General features: G+C 54.5%; 1 protein-coding gene across 1 annotated transcript; it reads right to left on the reverse strand.

Moving 5' to 3' along the window:
• Window positions 1-306: 306 nt before the first annotated feature.
• On the reverse strand, window positions 307-21035 carry Pear1 (platelet endothelial aggregation receptor 1). Its single transcript, XM_090340705.1, has 23 exons — window positions 20955-21035; window positions 10745-10925; window positions 10136-10240; window positions 9701-9801; window positions 8759-8851; window positions 8338-8581; window positions 7925-8045; window positions 7599-7735; window positions 7285-7497; window positions 6954-7128; window positions 6736-6856; window positions 5629-5792; window positions 5435-5537; window positions 5167-5313; window positions 4843-4968; window positions 3893-4021; window positions 3655-3783; window positions 3311-3523; window positions 2785-2873; window positions 2562-2697; window positions 2394-2462; window positions 2094-2318; window positions 307-1671 (listed from the first exon to the last, which is right to left on the reverse strand). Exons 2-23 carry the CDS (start codon window positions 10846-10848, stop codon window positions 1520-1522), a joined length of 3096 nt encoding a protein of 1031 aa, XP_090196831.1. The 5' UTR covers window positions 10849-10925; window positions 20955-21035; the 3' UTR covers window positions 307-1519.
• Window positions 21036-21305: the final 270 nt, after the last annotated feature.

Raw genomic sequence — 21305 nt, forward strand, 5'->3', positions numbered from 1 at the left:
TGAATGCCTTCCATATACCAAGGGGAATCCATAGTGAGCACAATAAGCCAGGCACCTGTGGATCCTGCCTGTAATCCTATCTTCTGAGAAGGCTGAGATCCAAGGATCATGGTTCAAAGCCAGCCTGGGCAGGAAAGTCCAAGAGATTCTGATAACAAATCAATCACCCAAAAGCCAGAAGTAGAGCTGTGGCTTAGGTAAGTGGCAGAGCACTAATCTTAAGCAAAAAAAAAAAAAAAAAAAAAAAAAGCTCAGGGACAATGCCCAGGCCCTGAGTTCAAGCCCCATTACCACCAAAAACAAAACGTAATAATAAACAAGAGTTCTGCTTTCAGGTAGCTTACATTCTAGTAGGGAGGCAGATATTAATCCCATACCATGTCAGGAAATAACTAGATAATCTGACAATCACTGGGCCTTCTGCAGATACTTCAAAAAGGAACAGGGCTGCCAGTGATGCAAAGCAGGAGTGCAAGGTGAAGTGATGAGGGGCATGAGGAACAAGCAGGAGTCAGCGGGTGATAGGAAAGACAAACCCTACAGATGTGCAAGACCCTGGGATAGGAAGAGGAATAGCAGATAGGATAGAAACCAGTGGCTCACACCTGTAATCCTAGCCACTCAGGAGGCTGGGATCTGAGGATTCATAGTTGAAGCCAGCTTCTTACCTCCAATTAACCATCACAAAGCTGAAAGTGGGGCGGTGGCTCTAATGGTACAGCTAGAGCCTTGAGTGAAAAAGCTAAAGGAGAGTGCCTAGGCTTCGAGTTCAAGCACAAAAGAAAAGGTAAGAAGAGGAGGAGGGAGAGGAGGAGGAGGAGGAGATGACAGTAACTGAATGCCAGTGTGACTACAGCAGAGTGAAAAGAGACACAGTTTAAGGTGAAAATAGAAGTCCTGATGAACCAGGCAGCTGAGCATTTGAGAACATTGAAAGTTTTGACTGGCCCAAGAGCAGGGGTACATACATGAAGACTTGAGGGCAGGGAACAGCCCAATTCTCCTGTATTCTGAGCAGCAGCAGCAGCAGCAGCAACAAGAATTATCAAGGGAATACCAGGAGGCCAATGAGGGGACTTGCTGCTACAGCCCATTAAGTTACTTCCCTGTTAAAGGCAGTGAGCCTGAGGGCTTAGTAATCCTCTGAAAGCACATGTACACATACACACACACATGCAGAGCCCAGCCTGGGCATGCGCAATCAAGGTACCCAATATACATTTCAAAAATACCAGTCTCAAATCAGAGTTGTTCAACATGGCAGCTTATGCACATAGGACCCTGGGAGTCCCAGGGAACAATGGGTTCAGAAAGGGATCCAAGCACCCTGCAAACAGTGTCTTCCCCTGTGCAACCTGGGAGCGAGGCTCTCTTCTCTCCATTCACTTTCTTCATTAATATGTTCATGTTCGTGGCCTTTGGTCCACTCCCTGCTCCTGGCAGGGTACACAAGGCTCTATCCTCAGCCTTGGGCAGCAAGGGTCAAGTGGGCTGGCTTCTGCCATACCAGCCTGGCTTCTCAACGGTCCTGGAGCTGACGTGGAGGTGACGGAGGATGCCGTACAGGAGGCAAGTCGTAGTGTGCTGGGATATGGCTGTTCTTGGGTGAATCGTAGTGGCCAGGGGGGAGGCCTGGAGGAAGAGGGGGCTGGGAGCCCAGAGACTCTTGATCTGGAGACAGAGGGGGACAGGATGAGAGGGCACTGACTCACTCTTCAACCACCCACTGCTTCTCCCCATCAAGCCCCTTCTGTCTGGAGCTGGTGGGTTTCTGGCCACCTGGCTGTGTAGCTCTAAGTAGAAGCCTCGGCTCCTAGCAGCCGGAGAGAGGCCACCTCAGCTGGCCCACCTCACCCAAGGATTTGGGCGTTTCCACCTGATTTGTCTCTCACTTTTCTGGGCACCATCTCAACTCCTCAGCGCTAGATGTAGGCATACCACACTGAGGTATGAGGACACAGGTGATTTCCCTACATCTCACCTCAAAGGCCTTGTTCTTATGACCAAAGCATGTCACCTCTGTCCCTTTCCTTTTCCCACCTCCCTCATCCCAGTTCTCTCTGGCTTCTGCCCAGGGGAGACGGAGTGCTCACCGTGGGTCAGGGGGCTGGGCTGTTCATAGGTGCCACTGTCTCTCTGCTGCCGCCTCAGGCTGTCTGGGAACTGAAGAGGCTGTCTAGGTGGAGATGCTTTCATCTCCACATAGCTGCTCTCTCGGAGGCCACATGGCAGGCTGGGCAGGTCCCGGATGGTGGCATAGGGATTCTCACTGCTCAGAGAAGCCATGCTGGCCCCCAGCTCCTCTTTAGAAGCAGACCCTAAGGATTGAGGAAGAAAGTTAGGTTTAGTGGAGACACTGGCCTCTTTACCCAGCTCAGCCCCCCTGCCCATACCTTTATTACAGAATGGGCGGGGACCACCACTACGGCTGTAGCTGTAGCTGCGATCTGGGAGGCTGCCACCTGAGGAGGGAAAGACAACTCATAGACTTGGTCTACCCTGCACACACTGGGATGGAGCACAGCCACTTTCCTCCAAGGTCTCGGCCTTCAGGCACCTACCCCTGTCTAGAGGCCCAGGCGGGGGCTCCCGGCGGTGTTTCCAGTCAGCAGGCAGAGTGGCAAGGTTATCATGCCCATGGGCTCCGCTTGACCTCTCAGGTGCCTGGAGGCCGGCGAAGAGCTGGCTGCCTGGAACCTGAAGAAGACAAGGCCACAGGGAGAACACCCTCAAGGAAAGGGCTTTCCAGAGAACCAGATCCTCCCCTCCCCCCACTGCACTGACCTTGTTAGGGGGTGGGGGGTTGGGACAGCACTGGGACAGGGTGTGGTAGCTGGGGTTGGAGTAGTAGTGGCTGTAGCTTGGAGGAACATCTGTAAGACAGACATAAGCACAAGGCAGCTTAGAAACAGGCTGCCCTTAATCCTAGCTACTCAGGAGGCTAAGATCTGAGACTCATGGTTTGAAGCCAGCCTGGTCAGGGAAGTCTGTGAGACTCATCTCTGACTAACCAGCAAAGATCTAGAAGTAAAGCCATGGCTTACATAGTAGAATGCCAGCCTTGGGCAAAAGAGCTCAAGGATAGCACCCACCCTGAGTTCAAGCCCTAGCACTGGCACCACAAAAGGAAGAAGAGGGGAGGGGGAAGGGAGGGGAGGGAGAAAGAAATGGGCTACTTTGTCCTAGGGGATCGGTATTTCAGCTTTCCTGATCTTCTTTTTCCCTATTCCTCCCAGCCTCCCGCTGTCCCTGTAGTTGGTCAAGCCAAGCACCCCACTCATCCATGCCCCATGACTCCATGCCAGCTCACCTGGCATGACATATTCAGAGCCATCTAGCCGTCCAGTGCTGTAGGCTACTGCCAAGTGTTGATGTTCCTTGCCCTTTTGCCAGTGGCGGTAACCAACAAACAGTGCTATGAGGGCTACCACAAGGGACCCCAGCACCGCAATGCCAATCACTGCACCCAGAGAGTTATAGGCCACAGGAGAAGTAGGCATCATGGTGAAAGGCTCCGGGTTTCCTGTGTGAGATGGGGTAGGGGTTCAGGATGGCATTTTGGTTCTGTTGATGAGCTTGGGCATGTGCATAGCAGGAATAGCATGAAAGCACTGGGTCCTGAAGACTTTGGGGGTGAAGAGTCCAAGGACTCACCAATCCTGCAGGGTGCACCACTGTGTCCCGGGGGACATACACAAGCCCCCGTCTCTGGATGGCACTTCTCTCCAGGACCACACTGGCAAGACTGAGAACAGTTGGCACCAAACATCCCTGATGGACAGCCTGGGAAGAGATGCAAGGAGAAGAGCAGAGAACACGCAGCCCGGAAAGCTCTAGTTTCCTCTTGGGCCAGGGCCGAGGGCACAGGAATACAGTCCCCCTCTGTAGGTACCTTCTACGCAGTGGGGTCCTGTCCAGCCTGGAGTGCAGACACAGCTCCCATCCTGGGGGCGGCAGGTACCACCATGTTGACACTGGCAGAGCTGGGCACAGTTGGCTCCCCAGTGGCCCAAAGGGCATGCTACAAGAAACAAGGGGTCTGTTGGGCAGGGAAGGACTGTTTCCTCCTGGGTGAACTTCCAGATTCCTGAAGTTTTTAGTCAGCCTTGTCTCTGGTGGGACACTAAAGCTTTGAACAGTATGTCCATATCAATGACACCCAAATGCTTGTCTCTAGTCCTGAATCTCTCCACTCAGCTCCAGATCCATGCACCCATCGTCCCCTCAACCCCTGCACTTGGCTCTCCAAACACTATATCAAAATAACAAAGCCTTCAAAAGTATCTTGGATTGCTTAGCTCTTGCCTTGTTTTTTAAACACAAGAGACATAACATCTATCCTACTCAATGCATTTTTTTTTTTTGAGATCAAGTCTCAAGCTGGCAATCCTGCAAATCTTTGTAAAGCCAAACTTGGCAATCCTCTAACCTCAGGCTCCCAAGTGCTATAAGTATGAGTTACAGGCATGTGCCACCATGCCTGGCTCTTTGAGCTAATCTTTTCCATGGCCTTCATATATTTAAATGTAAATACATAATTTTGTGTAGTTACATTTAAATGAATAAAGAAAAGCTGAAAGTTAATCCAAAATGGAGCTTGGGGTATGCTCCCATTAAAAGGATGCTTTCCCAGGTTTCTCCTGCCAAAGGGCAGGGGATTCTTCCCCTCTTACTCTGTTCATTGCTGCCTCCTCAGCACCTAGAACCAGTACCCCATGTGCAGGTGATGTCCAGTATTTGTTTATATTGCCCACACAGAAGAGTCCAGACCCCTTATGCTAAGGAGCCATCCTTGCTTGGCCCAGGCTCTCAGCATGCTCTCGCACTCAAGCAACCACGCACGTTGGGAGCAGTCAGGGCCTATCCAGCCGGCCAGGCAGTAACAGGTCCCATTGGATGGATGGCAGGAGGAGTGGTTGTTGCATTTGCAGGGTATACAGCGTTTTCCATAGCGGCCAGGCTGGCAGGCTGGGGAAGAAAATGCATGTGACTGAGGCAGGGGCTCAATTGGCTGTTGGCCCCATTATCTCCATCCCTTTTTTCCACTACACTAAGTCCCCTGAAGATGAAAGTTAGCAGAGGCCAAGACAGGTACAGTGGGCTTCTGGTGTCTGACTCTTTGCCCTGTGGGGCAAGAGGAATGGGGAAAGAGGAAGGAAGCCTCACATCTCTGGCAGGATGGGCCTCGGAAGCCGGGTACACACACGCAGTTGCCGTTCTCAGGGACGCAAGTGCCCCCATTCTTGCAGGTACAGGTGTTGCTGCAGTTGGCTCCCCAGAATCCCACAGGGCAAGGCAAGTGGCAGCGGGCACCTGTGGGGAAGAGCATAGGATAAGCCTGGAGCTGGACCCCTCTGGTTTCCTTCTCTGGTTTCCCAGGGGCTCTTTCAGACCCAGCTCCCCACTCCACAGTAGGCCAGTTCATATTGCTCACCCATCCAGCCAGGCTGGCATTGGCAATGTCCATGAACAGGGTCACAGCTGTCAGCATGGTCACAGTCACAGTGATTGGCACAACCTTTGCCGAACTGTCCCTTCTTGGGGCCAGAAAGGAGAGTAAGGTGGAGCCGTCAGCTTGGGATGCCATGCCCTCCTCCTCCCCCAGACAAGCAGGCTGTGAGCACTCACCGGACAGGGTAGCTGGCAGAAGGCACCACGCCATCCAGGAGTGCAGGTACACACTCCAGTTTGGGGACTACAGACTCCTTCATTGGCACACTGGCAGCTGGCATTGCAACCGAAGCCCCAGGTTCCAGGTGGGCAGGGCACAGAGCAGTTACCACGCTGCCAGCCTAAAGGGAGAGCCTGTAAGTTGGCATGAGGACCCAGCTCCCCTCGTGAGTGAGTGCACACAGAATGCTGACTATGCCAGGCTCTCTGCTATGAGCTGGGGGTGAGAGCCGATGCTCACAGCACAACAGAGAGATTATGAGCTATTAGATGCTGAACAGAAGGCTGAAAGAGCTGGGTACCAGTGGCTCACGCCTATAATCCTAGCTACTCAGGAGGCTGAGATCTGAGAAACCCAGTTTAAAGCCAGCAAGATTCTTATCTCCAATTAACTAGCAGAAAATGGAACTGGTAAAGAACCAGCCTTGAATGAAAACACCAAATGAGAATGTCAGGCACTGAGTTCAAACACCAGTACTAACACACACACACACACACACACAAAGGCTAAATGGTTTTCAATGATATATCACCCAATGGGTCTCCATTATTTCTTCTGTAAAATGAAGGAGATTGGTTAAAAAAAAAATTACCGTGGCTAGATCAGGTAAACTTTAGTTACCCAGGTTATAGGTCAAACAATAGGGAAAGCTGAGGACTGGCAACTTGGTGTTTGTTACCTTTAATACAGCTAGGCAAACAAAACACATCTGTATCACAATTCACCATTAAGGTCACCAATTGCCACTTTTTGGTAGATTGGAGGCCTTGCTGGCACTACCATTGGGTTTCTACAGGCCTGGAGGCACGTGGTGGCCTATGCCTTTAAGGACAAGTATGATGTGTGTGTGTGTGTGTGTGTGTGTGTGTGTGCGCGCGCGTGTGTGTGAAGAAAAAGTGGATATTCCAGGAAGGAAATAGCCTGGATACTTTCCCACAGTCCAGCTGCAGCATAGTAAACTCTGCCTTCCCACACCCGGCCGCCTGTCCCAGGCGCCGGGCCGCCCCTCCCTCTCCCCGCGGCCCCGCCCCAGGCCGCCCCTCCCCACGACCTCGTTCCCTCACCTTCCTTGCAGACGCACGCGCCGTCCACGGGGGAGCAGGCGATGGCGTTTTCGCACGAGCAGCGGGCTGAGCAGTTGACCCCATACGTGTCGGGGGGACAGAGGCTAGCGCAGTGAGGACCCTGAAAGCGAGTGCCGCCGGGTGAGCGGGGCGCGGGGGAGGCCCAGCGCGGCCCCCGGGCCCGGCCCCGCTCCGTGCGCGCCGGGCGCGCGCCTCACCGTGTAGCCGGGCGGGCACCGGCAGAGGCCGCTGTCGGCCCGGCAGACGCCGCCGTGCAGGCACAGGCAGTGCTCCTGGCAGCCGGGCCCGTGCGTGTCCTGCGGGCAGCTCTCGTTGCAGTGGAGACCGGCCCAGCCCGGCCGGCACGAGCACTCGCCGTGCATCGGGTGGCAGCTGTGGGCGAGGCGGGGCGCGGCGGAGCCTGAGCCGGGGTGGGGGGGGGGCGGATCCCCGCGTCCCCCCTTCTGTGACACCCGTGCGCCCTCGGACGTACTCCGGTGTACTCGGTGTGCGCTCGAGGACTTCTCCCCGCGAGTGCCCGCCGCCCACCTGAGGCTGTGCTCCGGGTCGCAGGTGCAGGACGTCTGGCAGTTGAGGCCGTAGAGACCGTCCGGGCAGAGGCGCTCGGCGCAGCGGTCTCCGGTGAAGCCATGTTCGCACAGACACGCGCCATTGGCAGGGAAGCAGCGGGCGCCCAGGGCACAGTCGCAGATCCCCGCACAGTCTTGCCCGAAGCGGCCCACCGGGCACTCCTCGCGGCACCTGGCGCCATGGGCGATGAGCCGGGTTGTCCCGTTTTCCTTCAGGTCCTACCCCCGGCCTCCGCTTCTCCCCTACCTCCTCCCGGCCTCCGAACAGCTCACCTATCCCCGGTGTAGCCTGGGGCGCAGTGGCACTGCCCAGAGAATCTGTCGCAGAGGCCACCGTTGTGGCAGTGACATTCCTGGGTACAGTTGGATCCATAAAAGCCCTCTGGGCAGGGCAAGGAACAGATGGTGCCCTGTGGGAGTGAGAGGTCGAGAAAGCCCCCGACTAGCCCCCTTCCCATGGCATGGCCACTGGACTCTGTGACACCCAGTTCAACCCGAAGCCCACCTCGTTTGGACACTCTCCCCTGAGTCCTGCTCAAAGCATCCCCAGAATTCTCCCTAGATGCCCATCCTGTACCCCCAGGCTCCATTCTTTATACCTTCCAGCCTGGAGGACAGATGCAGGGGTCTTGAGGGTTCAGGGAGAAGCCTCCATTTTGACAACTGGAGGTGCTGGGGCAAAAGAAGCCAACAGTGCCTGACAGACAGGTCACATCACAGCTGCAGGAAGGAGGTGGGATCAGGGTGTGAAAGGCAGCACCTCCTGGTCCCTCTCTTTCCTCCATGGACTGGCCACCCCACGCCGTTTCCTCCATTCACACATGCACACTATGCTTCTCCGGACTCCCTTCCTCACTTCTGCCCAGGCCATCATCTCTGGGACCCTGATCTTATCTCTGGAAGCCATCCCCTTGTTTGGGACCCTGTCTGAGTTCCTCCCCCACCCCCCTGTATCTGTGAGGCCCATGGTCTGCTACTTGGCTAGTGTGTTGTCCTTCCTCCCATCATTCACCTGGGCCCCGTGCTTCCTGGGGGGCAGAAGCAGGCTCCAGTCTGGGGATCACAGGGCGCCCCATGACACTGACAGCTGAATTGGCAGCCGGGACCATAATACCCAGGGGAGCAAGGCTGAAGGCAGTTTGGAGGCTGCAGGCCAGAAGGGCAAGAGCACACTCCACTCTTGGGGTCACAGGAGCTTCTGTTGCCACAGAGGCAGGGCTTGTCACACTTCAGCCCCCACATTCCTGGGGCACACTCTTTGGGATGAGAACAGAAGGGGATCACCAGAGGTCCAGTCACTCTCTAACCCCCTTAGGCTGAGTCTGTCTTATACCCCCACATATCCAGCCCCTTTACCACACCTCTAGATTCTGGGTAATTGCTCCCGGGTCTTGTACTTTGGTAGGGAGGCATCTGAGTCTGCATCCACTCACCACTGGAGCAGTCGTTTCCCCGCCAGCCTGGCGCACATTGGCATTCGTTGGGTGCCACACAGCGGCCATGGACACACTCCTGGGCACAGAGTGCTGGGACCAAGAGGGTGAGTGAGAAGATGCTGCCAGCTCTGCCCCTCCCACCTTTTCTCTCTGAAGCTTCAATCATGAGGCTGAGGGACCCACAGCTCTCCAGAGGTCAATTCTGAGGTGACAAACTACTTAGATCTAGGCAGGTGGAGTCAAAACCTGACACGATCCCAGAGTTCTGAGTAGTCCCTTTGTGTGAAACGTTTCATGTAGCTTGTTGGAAAAATGGGAATTATTCAGTTGGAGCTACAGATGCTGTCAGAGAGAGGGTGAGGGCTGAGGTGGGACTGGGCCAAGCTAGGAAGGAAAGTAATGGGTCAGGCTGGTAATGGGTCAGAACTGAAGGCAGAGATGGGTAGGAATGCAGAAGGAGCAGCAGAAACTAGACAGTGACAAATCATAGTCAGACAGCAATAGAGAAACAGAAGCAGAAGAGAGAGAAAGAGACCCGGACACCAACCCCCAGACACAGGGACAAAGATGCAGAGAGAAACACAGAGAGAACCCAGAGAAACAAGATGAGAACTCTGGGACAGAGAGATGTAGACAGTTTCTGCTCAGGGACCTGGAGAGATGGCCATGGAGATATGACTTTGGGGTATGCAATGCTGACCAGTTCCTGGGAACCCCAGCTCCTTGGCTATGTCCACTTGCCCCTCCCCCACAACTCTGTATCTTGCCAGAGTAGCAAAGCAAGGCAAAGCCAGCCTCCATTTCTTCCCCATCTGCTGGCCCCTGTGGCCTGCTGCTCTGGCTGCTGGACAAGGAGCAAAGGGAGTGTCCCACCCTTCAGGGCAGAGAAGAGTTCAGAAGTGTGGCCTAAGCTCCCCCCACCCCAAAAGCAGCACTCACGGACACAGATCCCGCTACTCTCGTAGAAGCCCTGGCAGCACTGCAGGCGAGGGCGGTAGTCCATCTTCACCACCTGACGGTACACAGTCCGGTAGATAACCCTGGGGAGCCCAAGAGCTGCCCTCAGTACTCCTGGCTGCACAGAGCAGCACTGCAGGAGACCAGTATCCAACACCCTGGGCTGGGAGGGCTTAGAGTATTTATTTCCTCCTTATCCCCACCAAGCACATGCACACATGCATGCAGCTCAGCACACACACACACATACAGCACATATGTACACTGTAGATGTACACTACACATTCATATGCATCTCATTGCATGCATGCATACACATACACACACATTTGTGAGGGCCTTGAGGCCAGGTATTTCCTGCGGATTCTAAAGGTTCTAAGAAGAGCAGAGGGAAAGGGGGCCAGGGCAGGCACTCACGTGGGCTGGGGGCAGGCCTGAGGGTCCTCCCAGGGCCTTTCACAGGACTCTGGGGGGAGCAGGCTGAAGGGACGGGAGTAGGACTCCTTGGTGGTGGTGGTGAAGCTGCAAGATGGGAACAAGGTCAAGGTGGGAAACCAACACCCCCAAATCTGGACTTGCTCCCCTAACTTTAGGATAAAGGCCTTGTTTTGCCCCACCTCTCAAGCCTAGAGGTCCTCCCAGAATTGGGATGTACCAGGGACATGGCCCCACAGAGCTCTTTTCTCACCCTATGGACCAAAGCCTTCCATTTTCTCCTGCTCCCTTCCTGGGAAGATGGAGCTAAGGGATAACCTTCAACTCCTGAGGAGCTGAACATCCCATTCCAGCCCTGCACTCCTACTTCCCCTTAGCCAGCCCCTGTGCCTGCTCCCCAACGAAGGACTCCCATCCTGGGCTCTGTCCTATAGCTGATCTCCCACAAGGATTCAGAGACAGGGATGGGGAAAGAACCAAGTCAGAGGAGGAAAGCGATGGAGGGGAAATGGGGAGGAATGAGAGGCAGCCCATTCAGGGCTGGCAGAAATAGCAATAGGAAGGTGGCATATTAAGGAAGGGTTTTCTCACCTTTCCCAGAAGGTACAGGCATTGGGATCATTGGAGTCGAGTGTTCTGGCCAGCCTCAGGCCTAGGACCAGGAGGAGAAGGAGGAGACACAGAGGTGGCCACATTTCAGAGGCCTGCAACAGGGCCAGGTGCAGAGCAGTGGTGTTGTATGCAGAGCCAGAAGAACAGTGTCTACGGCGACCTGAGCAGCAGACATGCAGAAAAGCCCAGACTGCTGACCTCTGCGGTCATCCAGCCCCATGCTGCCTGGCCTCCAGCGTCCCCAGATCTTCCTCGGGGTGGAAGGTTCATAGTTTACTTGGACACCCTAGCTCTGGTTCTTCCTGGAGTACTCATCTTTCAAGTAGCTGATTGCCCTGTCCTCTCTTCTGATCCCCAAGCATCACTTGCCCATACACCAACGTTCTAGTGCCTATTTCCTGTCACCTCCAGAGACAAGAACTGCAAGACCTTTACTTCCCCAGTCCCTAGCCCTGAGTACACCCAAGATACTTTGTTTTTATTTTGGTCAGTGGTGGGGCTTGAACTTGGCCTGGGCGCCATACCTGAGTTGTTTGTTTTTTCTGGTGGTTAATTGGAGATAAGAGTCTCACAGACTTTCCTGAGCTGGCTGGCTTTGAACCACAATCCTCAGATCCCAGCCTCCTAAGTAGCTAGGATTATAGGCATGAGCCACCAGCACCCAACTCCAAGACATTTTGATACTGCAACCAATGTGGGTGGGAAGTGATTTGGCCTCAGAAAGATTTTTCCAGCAAGGTGGCTCCTCTAGTCAAAATTGCTCTAAGGAAATAGTGTCACAGGATTCCTGCTATATGAGGTGGGAATGGGGCTGGTTTCAGGCCACCTGACTGCCACTGGTGGGCTTCAGCCAGTTCACTGTGGGCTCAGGAGAGGCAATTGTGTGTAGTACCTTTCCCAACTTTCATGGGCCCTAATGTCATAGGAGGAGCTTGAAAGGGAATTAACACCATAGAAATCAGTAAACACTACACACACACATCATGGCCACATGCTCACCAGTTGTGAAACATTTTCCATCACACCATTATGTCCAACTTTAGGTGTCATCACTCACACGGGGGTCCCATCCCAGCCAGGAAGCAGGCGAGAGCCCTGCCTTCCCCTGAAAGCTGGCAGCCATCAAGGGAGTAGTTCTGTTCCTCTCCACACCCCTAGCCTCTCTCAGTCGGTGGGAAGAGGGTCAGGACCCAGGAGGAACTATCTTCTCCTGGGCTCTGGGAGAGGCTGGGTGCTGGAGTCCATTCCCCCACGCCCTGCACTTTCTGATCTACACTTCATATACTTAAACTTCACACAGGCTCCCTGCTCTAGCCTCCCTGAGGCACCCACATCTGCTTGTAATTTTTCCTGGAGAAGAGGGAAAGGTCGTGGTTGTTGGCCCCTTACCCCTCTGAGTATCTCTGGAATGCTTGCAGCCAGCCCCACCCCATGCCCCCCACCCACACACTGGTCCAGCTTCTCCCTCATTTCCGCTCAAAGAAGTCCCCTCATTCCCAGCAGGTCTTAGTCTGAGCTAGGCTGCTCAGGGCAGTGCTCCCCTCCCCCGCAGTATACACGCACCTTTAACCCTTCTGCAGGCAAATCTCATCTACAAAAGGCTCCTCTGCACTCTAGTTCAAACTTCTACCCACTCTGTCCAGTCATGCAGGGCCACCTGCACCCCTCCCCACCTCTAGGGGTCCATCTCCACCTCTAGGCTTTTCATCCTCCACTCAACCCCCAAGGACCTCACCAGGTGGGACCAAGGTGAGCCAGGGGCTGGCAAGGGCCTAAAGGGCCAGAGGGCATCCTGGTGGGGTGCCACTGCTTAGGACCTGGAGTCTGGAAATAGGAAACAGCCTGGTTGGAATGGGGGTGCAGAGAGCAGGGAGCCCCACCATCCCTCACTAGCCCTGAAGGCAGTAGTTGGGACCCAGAGGAGTCCCCAAAGTCAGAGGCCATCTTCTGGTCTTTTGGCTACTGAGCTAGCCTTGTGCCTACTCCTGGAGGTTCGTGTGACCAGAGAACCCTTCAGAGGGTGCACAGGGCTCACACCTGTAATCCTAGCTGCTCAGGAGGCTGAGATTTGAGGATCACAGTTCAGACCCGGCCCATGCAGGAAAGTCTGTAAGACTTCTTTTTCCTATTGTATTTTTTTTGGTCAGGGTAATGTATAGAGGGGTTACAGTTACATTCATCAGGTAAGGAGTATATTACTTCTTGAACATTGATACCCCTTATCTAGTTTTTGTCCCCCTTTCCCTCCCCCCCAACCCCGTGTGCGAGACTCTTATCTCCAATTAACCACCAGAAAACCAGAAGTGGCTCTATGGCTCAAAGTGGTAGAGCAGTAGTCTTGAGCTAAAGAGCTTAAGGACAGCGACCAGGCCAAGAGTTAAAACCCCACAACTGACATAAAACCAACAAAGGTGTCCTTCAGATGTGCCTCAGTGTCCTAAATCTACTTCCCACACAGCTCCACTGCCAGAATCAGTCCCTTCTCTCCATGTCCTCACACTGTCTTGCTCTCTGCCTGCCTCCGGAGCTTGCTCTATCTAACCTTCTGCTCACTGCTCCCCCAGGTATGCCTGAGAGCCAGGTCTTTGGGCAGGACCTCCAGTCACCAATATAATCTCTACCCCTTCATGCTCCCAGCGCTTACCCTGACAGGCAGCCCCGGTGCTCAAATTTAAACTCAGTCTGTCTGAAGCCAAGGCTATCAGCCCTATCCCTGTGGAAGCCTCCTCCCTAAGCCACACAGGAGCCTCCTCTCTACACTAGCCACTGTGGGCATGGAAGAGTGGACAAAGGCTACAGCAGGAAGGACTTGAGTTGAGGTACAGGTAGGACAGGCTGCAGGACTCAGGCCTGTACCAGTCTCCAGGCCCTACGATCACCTCTTGCCCCTCACCTGGGAACTCTGGGATGGACTGTGGAGGAGGAAGGAGGTGGCAGCCTGGGGTGGGGGGAGGTGACTCTGGCTGGCTGGCTGGCTGGCTGGGGACTAGGTTCCAATTTTTCTCCAGCTACCTCAAGGTAGGGCAGCAATATGGAGAAGGCACCAGCTGCTCAATCCAGAGGGCTGGAAGCAAAAGTTGGGCCAGGGAAGACCAGTGAGTCCACAGTGGGGAGAAGAGATGTGAGGAAGTCCTGGAAGGAAGAAGAGTTTGGCCTGGCCATCCCTAGCTAGATCCGAGGCACATAGCCCCAGCCTGGACTCCCAAGCTTGTTCTTTGAGTCTTTGTCCCAAAGAGACACTAGAGACCCTGTCCCATGCTCCCCTAACAATCCTCCAGTCCTAGAAGCATGGGCCCTTGTGACAATAGTTCAAGGGTTTTAGTCCATCCATTATCTGCCTTCCTGCCTGGCCCTGGGGACCCAAGGTACGCTCACCTTAGGGCTCCCAACCTCTCCAGTTCAGGTCTACTTCTTGGCATACAAAGTCCCCATCTCCTCAATCCCTATCTTCCACAAAGCCTCTGGTTGGAGAATCCCAAATAACCTTCCACAAGAATAAAAACATGGGCCAGGCACTCATAGCTCATGCCTGCAATCCTAGTTACTCAGGAAACTGAAATCTGAGGATCACGGTTTGAAGCCCACCTGGGTGGGAAAGTCTATGACACTCTTCTTCTTTTCTTTTCTTTTCTTTTTCCAGTCCTAGGGACTGAACTCAGGGCCTGAGCATTGTCCTTGGGCTTTTTTCCCCCCTCAGGGCTAGTGCTCTACCACTTGAACCACACCGGCTTTTCTATGTATGTGGTACCAAGGAATCAAACCCGGGTCTCCATGCATGCTAAGGAAGCATTCTAACCACTAGGCCAAACTCCTGGCCCCAAGTCTGTGATACTCTTATCTCCAATAAATGACTCTGAGTTTTCAGAAGTGCCACTGTGGCTCAAGTGGTAGAGCACTGGCCTTGAGCACAAAGAGGTTTAAGGACAGTGCCCAGGCCTTGAGTTCAAGCCCCAAGACCAGCAAAAAGGAAGGAAGGAAGGGAGGAAGGAAGGAAGGAAGGAAGGAAGGAAGGAAGGAAGGAAGGAAGGGAGGAAGGGAGGAAGGAAGGAAGGAAGGAAGGAAGGAAGGAAGGAAGGAAGGAAGGAAGGAAGGTGGATCTGTATCTGTGGTTCAATGTGTTGAATAAAAAGAGCACTGGTCTCTTTTAAAGCTCCCATCCAGCCCCTGCAGTAGTACTAAGAGGCCACTTCACAGATAAGGAAACCGGAGGTGCAGCAAGCCAGCACACATAGGAAACCTTCCCAAGGCCACACAACCAGTAGTGTCAGAAGAGGATCCAAACTCAGACAGCTGCCAAGAAGCCTCCCAAAGATTCCAGTCTTTCCTGAGCCCAGAAGGAAAGCCCAGGGGCTTCGCGTCGCTTTTTTAACAGCAGCCTGAGTTATGGGAGTGAGGAACTGTCAAGGGGCTGGCCAGAAGGGGAGGGGATGGTGGGCTGCCTGATTAGAGGCGTGGGAATTGCAAAGTGTGCATAAGACTGAGCTGAGACTCTCTCCACCTCCACATGCAAATCAGCTGGGTCCTTGGCCAGCCCTGGTGCTCTGCTTCCCTCCCTTCCCGCCTGCCTGGGCCCAACATTCCTGCCTCTTCTCTTCCCAGCCCACACAGAGCCCAACCCAGATCCTGGCCCTGCTCTTCCCCAAACCTCTCTACTGTCAATACATCTCAGCCCCTGGGAGGAGAAAATGAGTCCGGGGCCTCTAATAGCTGGCAGAATCTTGGTCCATGAGAGAGGGCCTGTCTCCATAGAAAGCAGCAGCATGGGGGCTGATGGGAGTGAAACTGGAGGGACTTTAAGGACAATTCCTGAGCTCTCCAGCCTCCATCCATAGAATGGGAAGGATGCCTGTGATCCTCCATCGCGGCTATTGTGAAGGTTCAATGCTGTGCTATAGATCATATGCTTTGCGCCATCCCCACTAACTGTCCTCAGAATAACACCCCGCCCCCTCTTATCCAGCACCCTGCAGGGCCCCTTCCCTTCCCGCGGGCATCATCATGGCTTCTCAATATTAATTCCAGGAAAAACTGTGGGATTTTTATTTTTCTAAAGAACCCCCAGGATGATCCGGGAATGGGGCCGAAAATGCTGACAGAGAGAAAGGAAGTAGGGATGGGAGGGGCCAGGCTCCCCCCTCCCCCGCCCAGAACCTGATCTCCCCAGAATGATGGGCGGCCAGCCAGGTACATCTTCAAGCCAGAGGCAGTTGACAAGGCACGATGCCTAGATTCTGCTTCCCCAACTCTTCCCCCAGCCCCAACTCCAGCTCTTGTTCTCCTCCTTCCTTCTCCTTTCCTCTCTCCCTTCCCCTTTTCATCTTGTAGCCCAAGGTGCTGTCTCTAACACTGTGACCTCAGTTCCATTGCTTAAACCTTCTGAGCTTTCATCTCCACATCTATAATATGGAAGCCCCCTCAGATTTTCCAGGATTCGTTGAGGTTCCTTAAATAAGCACTCTGGATCAGAACCTCGAGCTAAAGTTTGCTCTCTGTTTCTGTCTCTCTCTCTCTCTCCCCTTTTTCATTTTTTTCTTTCAACAGGATCTTGCTAAGTCACCCAGACTGGCTTCAAACTGAAACCTTTCTGCCTCAGCACCGAATAGCTAGGATCGCAGGGACATGCCACACCAGCTGGCAATGTGGCCTTGTTCTTTATCATAAAGTCTGCTGGCCGCCTGCTTTTCCTTCCTTCATCAGTTTTTTGGGTCCTCCCTTTCTCTCTTTCCTTCATCTTCTTTATAAGTGGAGGAGAGCTTCTGCTGCCATGGGCGCTTGGGAAGTATGTTCACCGCACAAGGCCATTCCCCTTCGAAAGAGGAGAGGAAAGCTGGGCGCTGGTGGCTCACACCTGTAATCCTAGCTATTCAGGAGGCTGAGATGTGAGGATCACGGTTCAAAGTCAGCCTGGGCAGGAAAGTCTATGCAACTCTCATCGCCAAAGAACTACCAGAAAACCAGAAATGGAGCTGTGGGTCAATGTGGTAGAGCAAAAAGAGCTCAAGGCAACACCCAAGCCCCAATTTCAAGCCCCACAACCGAAAAAATAGGAATAGAAGCTGAACTTCAGCCAGGGACCACTCGCCAAACTGTACTTTTTAGCTTGGTGCTGTCTTTTCCTGTCCATTCTCTGTGCCCTTTCCTAACCTATCTTTGCCATGAAAGACAAAATTCACTTAATCCTTCCCATTGGGCAGTGAGGTCTCAGTCTAAAGACCCTTCCCCTCCCTCCCCATACAGAGACCTCCCCCAGGAGCCAAGGCTACCCTGCTCCATACCATAGGGCACACACATGTCCATTCTGGCACATGCACACAGACAGCCCCTCCTACATCCACAGCAGCTAGGCCCTCGGCACGCCAAGCATGTCAGCCGGATAGAGGGACAGGAAGCCTGAGCGTGCAGCAGAGGCTAGGCGGGAAGGGGCAGGGGTGAGGAGCTGGCCTTGTGCACTGTGTGGTTCAGGAAACAGAAGTGAGAGGGTCTGCCATTGGCCCTGTTTACTCATCAGGAAATAGGGACGCTGCAGGGATTCTGACTCACCCAACAGCTACTGTGTGCCCACTGGAGGTGGGCACCAGTGCCAGTCCCAGCCCTTGCCATAGACCATCTGTATGGGCTGTTTTGGCACTAGAGTCCCCTCCAAAGACCAAGCAGTGGATAAGGCTACACAGACTAGGAAATACACCTCCCTCCCCACGCTGTGGCTGGCCCTGCCCCCAGCCACCACCATCTCCACCTTCAGAAAGTACCATTCTGCACTGGCTGCTCTCCCCCACCACACACATCCTCAACAGCCTCCTACCACAGGAAAGGGCAGTCAGAGACCAGCTCCACTGCATGACCTACGCCGGTGTCCCAACACAGGACAGCCAGCTGTCTACATGCCTCTCAACCAGACGGCAACCTTGGCTCAGACTCCTTGGATAACAACCTTCAAGGAAGTCTCTTCCAAGAAAGCTCAGTGCTCAAGCCTCCCCACCTCCCACTGTGCTGCAGGCTCTGAGGTTTCCAGGGACCCCTTGGCCCAAAGGATATCTGAGTATTCTCCCCTATCTCTGCCTGAGGCTGATTCCATTTGAACATGGAGCAATCTCCAGAGACCTGACCCCACCAAAGGCTCAGTGGCCTGCCTCTGGGGACCAAGTAGAACTAAACCCATACACTCCAGGCTATGAACTGAACACACACGCACACACGCACACACACACACACACACACACACACACACACACACACACACACACACCCCTGTGATGGCTGCCTCCAAGAGATTGGGGCTCATCTAGTCTCACTGCTCTATTGCTCTATTCATGGGCTTAGGCTTCTTCCCAACATCCTTTCTATGAACCAGGGTTGTGGTTTTGTTTGCGTTTATTTTGTAGTGCTAGCACTATACCACTGAGCTACATCCCAGCCCAGCCATGACACTTTTTCAGGGTATGTGCCACTGTGCAAGTCTCCCAGGGGTGGGGTGTGGGACCCTTCTTAATCTTCCTGTCCCTAGCAGCCACAGCAGGGCGCCCGTGGTGGCCAAGCAGTCAGTAAGCCTTTGTGTGGTAGGGACGATGGGACACAATTTGAACTAAGGTCAGTAAGCCTGCACCTTCTCAGGAGGGAAGGGGATGCAGCTGTGGCTTTCCCTCAGCTCAGACAGCAGAACACACCCTCCATGCAGGACCCTCCAAACGGTGCTGTGTGTCACTGGAGAGAAGGTGGGAGGTGGCATTCAGAAAGAATTCCCAGCTAAGTACTGGTGGCTCACGCCTATAACCCTAGCTACTCAGGAGGCTTAGATCTTAGGATCACAGTTCAAAGCCAGCCGGGGAGAAAAGTCCCTGTGACACTCTTATCTCCAATTAACCACACAAAACTCAGAAGTAGCACTGTTGCTCAAAGTAATAGAGCTTTAGCCTTGAGCAAAAGAGCTCAGGGACAGTGCCCAAGCCCTGAGTTCAAGCACCAGTAACAGAGAAGGAGAAGGAAGAGGAGGAGGAGGAGGAGGAGGAGGAGGAGGAGGAGGAGGAGGAGGAGGAGGAGGAGGAGAAGGAGGAGGCGGAGGAGGAGAAGGAGGGAGAGGAGGAGAAATCATCATCATCATCATCATCATCTTTGACAGGCAGCTCCAGAGCTGACCTCATGCAGGAATTCCTCTGGGCCTTCTAATTCCTAAGGGCTGAGTATTCTGAGGACTGAGTCACCTGGTAGGCAGGAGGTGTGGTACAAGGCTGAGTCCTTTTCCTGTGACCAGGGGCAACACCCCTTCACCATCCACTCCCCTCTCCTTTCCAGAAAAAGGGCATAGGGCCCCAGCTGGGGCTTCATGGGGGTTTGGGTGGGAGCAGAAGCCCAGGGGCCCCCACAGCCTGTGGGTGGTCCACAGGCAGGTGTGTACCATTGATTCCCACCTTGTTAAGTGTGTAAATGTGCACTGTGGGCCAGTGGCTTTCTCAGCAATGCTATACAGCAGGTGCCTTCCATTTTACACTTAATCCAGAAAGGTGAAGTCATTTGTCCTGGGTCACAAAACCCACCTGTGCAGAGCAAATGCACACTCCTTCACACATGCTGCCCCTGGGGCCACCCACCTTCCAGTGGCTTCTGGACTTTTCTGTTCTGTTTGTTCTTTTTCTAGGCCTCTGCTTGGGCTTTGTAAGTTAACCTTTCTTGTCCTGTGTTGTTTCACTGTGTGCCTCTGTCAATGTCAGCTTCTGTCCTCAGGCTTCAGTATTTATGTTCTGTCTGTAACCTTTCTCTCCTTCTCTAGGCCTTCTCCTCCCCTTCCTGTTGCTTCTTGCAGCTTAGATGCCAGGGGTCACCACTCTGTCTGAGCTAGGCTGCATCTAGGGGAGGATGAGTCTAGAAGTGCTCCTTCTCCAGAGGCTGCTAGGAGGAGTTGCTAGGAGGTGGATGGAGGGGAGGGGCTGGAGGGCATCTGGCCACCAGTGGCCTGTCTCTCTCTTCAGTTCTCCTTGCTGGTGGATGGGGCTGCGTGGGGAGAGAGTTTCCTCCTCTGGGAACGTCTGATAGGGAATGTGGGGTTAGAATGGGGCAGAGGAGCAAATGGCAACCCTGCTGCTTCATCTCCCATTGGAGAAAAAGGAGAGGGCCGCCCAGCCCCCATTCTGCCGAGGGCAGCCCCCAAGGCAGGAAATGTGGCACAGTCTTTTTAGAAGGTCTCAGAAGTGGGAGAGCAAAGTAAGGGAAAGACACCAGAGGGCCTGGAGGGCCGCCAAACCCTGGCTCACACGCACATAACCATCATACCGTGTCGTGGGATGGGGTTCAGAGAACACACGCTCGCACAGGCCCCAACATAGGCCAGAGTTGAAAGTTGACCCCTTGTTCAATCCTGCCTGGAACTCGGGCCTGGCTGAGCCTGGGAACCTCAGACCAGGACAAGCTGTTCCTGTCCCCTGGGACCAGGGTCACAGCCCAGCCGGGGAGAGGCCACTCCTAAAAGGCCAGATCAGGGGGATCTCATAACTGGAAGCTGGAAAGGGAGGGGAGGGGAGGCCTAGACTCAGGCCTCTGGGCCCACATCACTCCTTCACCTTGTCCACCTTGTCCACACACCTGCCTGGCTGCCAGCATGGCCTTGGTCCCCCTATCAGGGAGATTTCCCAGGTGGCAGATGTGTGGGACAAGGTTCACTGCTTCGTCTTCCTTCATGGCAAAAGACCCTGTCCCTTCCCTGCACCCGGTTCCCAGAAGCAGCAGGAGGGACCAGCACTGAGCTCACTGCTCCAAGAGCAGACAAGCTTTTGTTCATCGCGGCCTCACAGCCACCCTGTGAGGTAAGCACTACCTCATAGGGTGTTATCTTCCTTGGGAAAGGAGAAACTGAGACACAGAGGTTAAGCCTCTTGACGAAGGCTGGCCTTAGGTCCAACGTCCTCTTCCTCTGCACTTCGCTGGCCCAGAAGAAAGGACCTGGTACTTCCCACACATAGTGAGTCCTGCCAGGCAGATTAGGCCCCCTCCCAATCCACTCGCCAGCAGCCTCCACCCTGCCTCCCATCACCGCCCCCCCTCTCCACCTTGCCCCCTCCCTTCTTCAGCCTGACCCTCCTCCCCTCTATCCTCCCAGGGGTCCAGAGCTGTAGCCTGACCCCTTTGGGTCCAACACCCCTTCTCAGGGAGCAGGCTGGTTCCCAGGCCCAGTGCCAGGCTTCCCTGGTGGGTCACTCACCTGCCTCGGTGCCCCCGCCTGATGGGGAGCGCAGGGGTTTGAGGGGAGCAGGAGCGGCCTGGAGGACCGGCCAGGGTCGGGGCCAGCAGCCCCAGCCGACCGTGACTGCGACTGCGGGAGGGAGGGACGGGAGCGCAGTCGAATCGCGGGCCGGGGAGGGGCGCAGAGGGGCGGGGGGGGGGCAGGAAGGGGGTGGGGACTGGAGCCCTCGCCAAGGCAGGAAGTTTTGACAAGGAAACCGGGAGCCAGGGGAGGGGAGTCCAGAGCAGCCCAGGAGGGAAAACTGCTAGGGGTGGGATCAGAGAGGGGACCGGAGGGGAGGGCATTGGAGGGAGGAGAGCAGGTAGCCAG

Source organism: Megascapheus bottae, chromosome 10 (genome assembly GCF_031878675.1).
Source record: "Megascapheus bottae isolate mThoBot1 chromosome 10, mThoBot2.hap1, whole genome shotgun sequence".
NCBI lineage: Eukaryota > Metazoa > Chordata > Mammalia > Rodentia > Geomyidae > Megascapheus > Megascapheus bottae.

Bases quoted from the DNA above. Each gene is read 5' to 3' on its own strand.
- Pear1 (XM_090340705.1), bottom strand. From the start codon at position 10,848: ATGTGGCCACCTCTGTGTCTCCTCCTTCTCCTCCTGGTCCTAGGCCTG. The intron at 8,582-8,758 runs GTGAGTGGATGC...CTCATCCCAAAG, and splicing joins GGGAAACGACTGCTCCAGTG to AGTGTGCCCCAGGAATGTGG. The intron at 3,784-3,892 runs GTACCTACAGAG...ATCTCTTCCCAG, and splicing joins AGGACCCCACTGCGTAGAAG to GCTGTCCATCAGGGATGTTT.